Genomic DNA, 2612 nt, shown 5'->3' with positions numbered 1-2612 from the left:
TCTTATCCAGCTAGTGCCTGATGGATCTGGGCACTTTTGTTACATTCTGTGGGTCTTTCTCTCATCAGCACAAGAGTGAGTAGAAGGAGATCTCAGAGAATGCTCACGGAAGAACAGGTGCCATGCATCAAGTGCCCAGGACCAGTGCACCTGGCTCTCTGCTGGGCTGTTCACTCCTATTATTTTCCCTCATTAGCAGGAACTGGCCTTTTAAACTGTTCTCCCAATTATTGCATTGAATTACAGATTATTTTTTACTGTGGCTCAAAATAAGACATGCCTTTTACATTGTCAACAGTATTTTTAGCACACACACACAGAAATACACACAGAAACACACACACACACACACACACACACACACACACACACACACACACACTCACTCACTCGCTCCTGAACAAAGGGAACCATATACCCTCACTATGTATGATGCACTCAAATATTTTCTTTTGTGCCTTCTTGACTCTATTCTATTTCACCATTCTGTGTCCTTTTTAGCCTTCAATACCTAAAACAAGTGTCATCTCAAGGCTTTGGCACTGCCTCTTTTCCTATATAACTCCCACCCCAAATAACCTCATGTCACCCCCTCTGTCTTCCTTGAGGTCTCTGTTCAATTGTCTCCTTGTTGTCAGGGCTTCCTGAACTCCCAGTATAAAATAACACCCCATCCTCTCTCTTTATACCTACTTTCTTTTTTTTATCCACATGACACCATCTAACTTGGTATATGACATATATGTTGTATACATTCTTTCACTATCATTATATTCTAAGAATTTTGTTTCTGAGCATACTGTACACTTTCCCTAGAAGTGGGAAATGTCAATAAATATTCCTCAACTGCATGAATGCATTTCTCAATAAGACAGTGTAATCCATGACCACCTTGGAAATAAAGTTTGAGGAGGACTGGAATTCCTAATCAGAGATGTCATGGGGGATGATATGTACAAAAAATAAATACTGTTGCTTTGTTATAAAATATAATTGTGGCATTTCAACTGTGCTTGTAATGGCCATTTGTGCAAAAAGTAATCATGCTATTTTTTCTTTCCTACTAGTCGCCTCCACCCCATGGAACCTGGGAATGATACTCTGATTTCAGAATTTCTTCTTCTGGGATTTTCAGAGGAACCAGCACTGCAGCCCCTCATATTTGGGATTTTCCTCTCCATGTACCTGACCACTGTGGTGGGAAACCTGCTCATCATCCTGGCTGTCAGCTCTGACTCCCACCTCCACACACCCATGTACTTCTTCCTCTCCAACCTGTCCTTGGTAGACATCTGTTTCACCTCCACCACCGTCCCAAAGATGCTATGGAACATCCAGACACAGAACAAAGTCATCACCTATGCAGGCTGCATCACCCAGATGTATTTTTTCATATTCTTTGCAGGACTGGATGATTTCCTTCTAGCCGTGATGGCCTATGACAGGTATGTGGCCATCTGCCACCCCCTGCACTATATGATCATCATGAACTCCCGGCTCTGTGGACTGCTGGTTCTAATGTCCTGGATCATGTGTGCCCTGAATTCCTTGTTACAAAGTTTAATAGTGTTGCCATTGTCCTTCTGTACGGACTTGGAAATCCCGCACTTTTTTTGTGAACTCAAAGAGGTGGTCAAACTTGCCTGTTCTGACACCTTTCTTAATACCATGGTGATGTATTTAGTATCTGTGCTATTGGCTGGTGGTCCCCTCGCCGGCATCATTTACTCTTACTCTAAGATAGTGTCCTCCATACGTGCAATCCCATCAGCTCAGGGGAAGTATAAGGCATTTTCTACGTGTGCATCTCACCTCTCAGTTGTCTCCTTATTTTATGGTACCAGCCTAGGAGTGTACCTCAGCTCTGCTGCTACCCACAGCTCACACTCAAGTGCAGCAGCCTCAGTGTTGTACACTGTGGTCACACCCATGCTGAACCCCTTCATCTACAGTCTCAGGAACAAGGACATAAAGAGGGCTCTGAAAAGATTCTTTGGGATGGCAGGTATGAAGGGGACAATCATCCGGTGGTAAAAAGTGCCCTTGGTTTTGAAGCTACTGAACTTAAAACCAGAAATTGTGACTCTTTAATCACACTGTGTTTTTTAGACTTGCTCCTTTTATTTTTTAAAAAACTTATTTTATTGATTTCAGAGCGGAAGGGAAAGGGAGAGATAGAAACATCAATGATGAGAGAATAGTATTGATTGCCTGCCTCTTGCATACCCACTCCTGGACATCAAGCGCACTACCCAGGCATGTGCCCTGACCAGAAATCCAATGGAGACCTCCTGGTTCATAGGTTGACGCTCAGCCAACTGAGAAACATAGGCCAGGCCAGACTTGTTCCTTTTATTCTGTTCTTGAATTTCCTTTGTTTGTTTCAACTTCTCTATACAATTTAAGTAACCAATTTATTAAGCTTTCTGCTTTGTCTGTTATATAGACAGTTTTTACCTTTGTCCTTTTTTAACCTTCACAAGGTTTTTTTCAACCTTGATCAGAAATAGTGAGTTTTCATTTACTTCATTAGAAACACTGATTACTTAAGAATAATTTCTTCTCAAATGACATATATCATTGTAAGTAATTTGTTCTTGTTTTGTAAGTTG

At 41.7% G+C, this 2612-nt stretch overlaps 1 protein-coding gene across 1 annotated transcript; it reads left to right on the top strand.

Annotated features, from left to right (window-relative positions):
- Window positions 1-1059: 1059 nt before the first annotated feature.
- Window positions 1060-2034, top strand: LOC307100509 (olfactory receptor 7A10-like; the record flags this gene model as incomplete). Its single annotated transcript, XM_079772977.1, has 1 exon — window positions 1060-2034. The coding sequence occupies exon 1, from the start codon at window positions 1081-1083 to the stop codon at window positions 2032-2034; it is 954 nt and encodes a 317-aa protein (XP_079629103.1). The 5' UTR covers window positions 1060-1080.
- Window positions 2035-2612: the final 578 nt, after the last annotated feature.

Source organism: Cnephaeus nilssonii (assembly GCF_951640355.1).
Source record: "Cnephaeus nilssonii genome assembly, chromosome: 5".
NCBI lineage: Eukaryota > Metazoa > Chordata > Mammalia > Chiroptera > Vespertilionidae > Cnephaeus > Cnephaeus nilssonii.
This window is presented reverse-complemented; position numbering and strand designations above follow the sequence as displayed.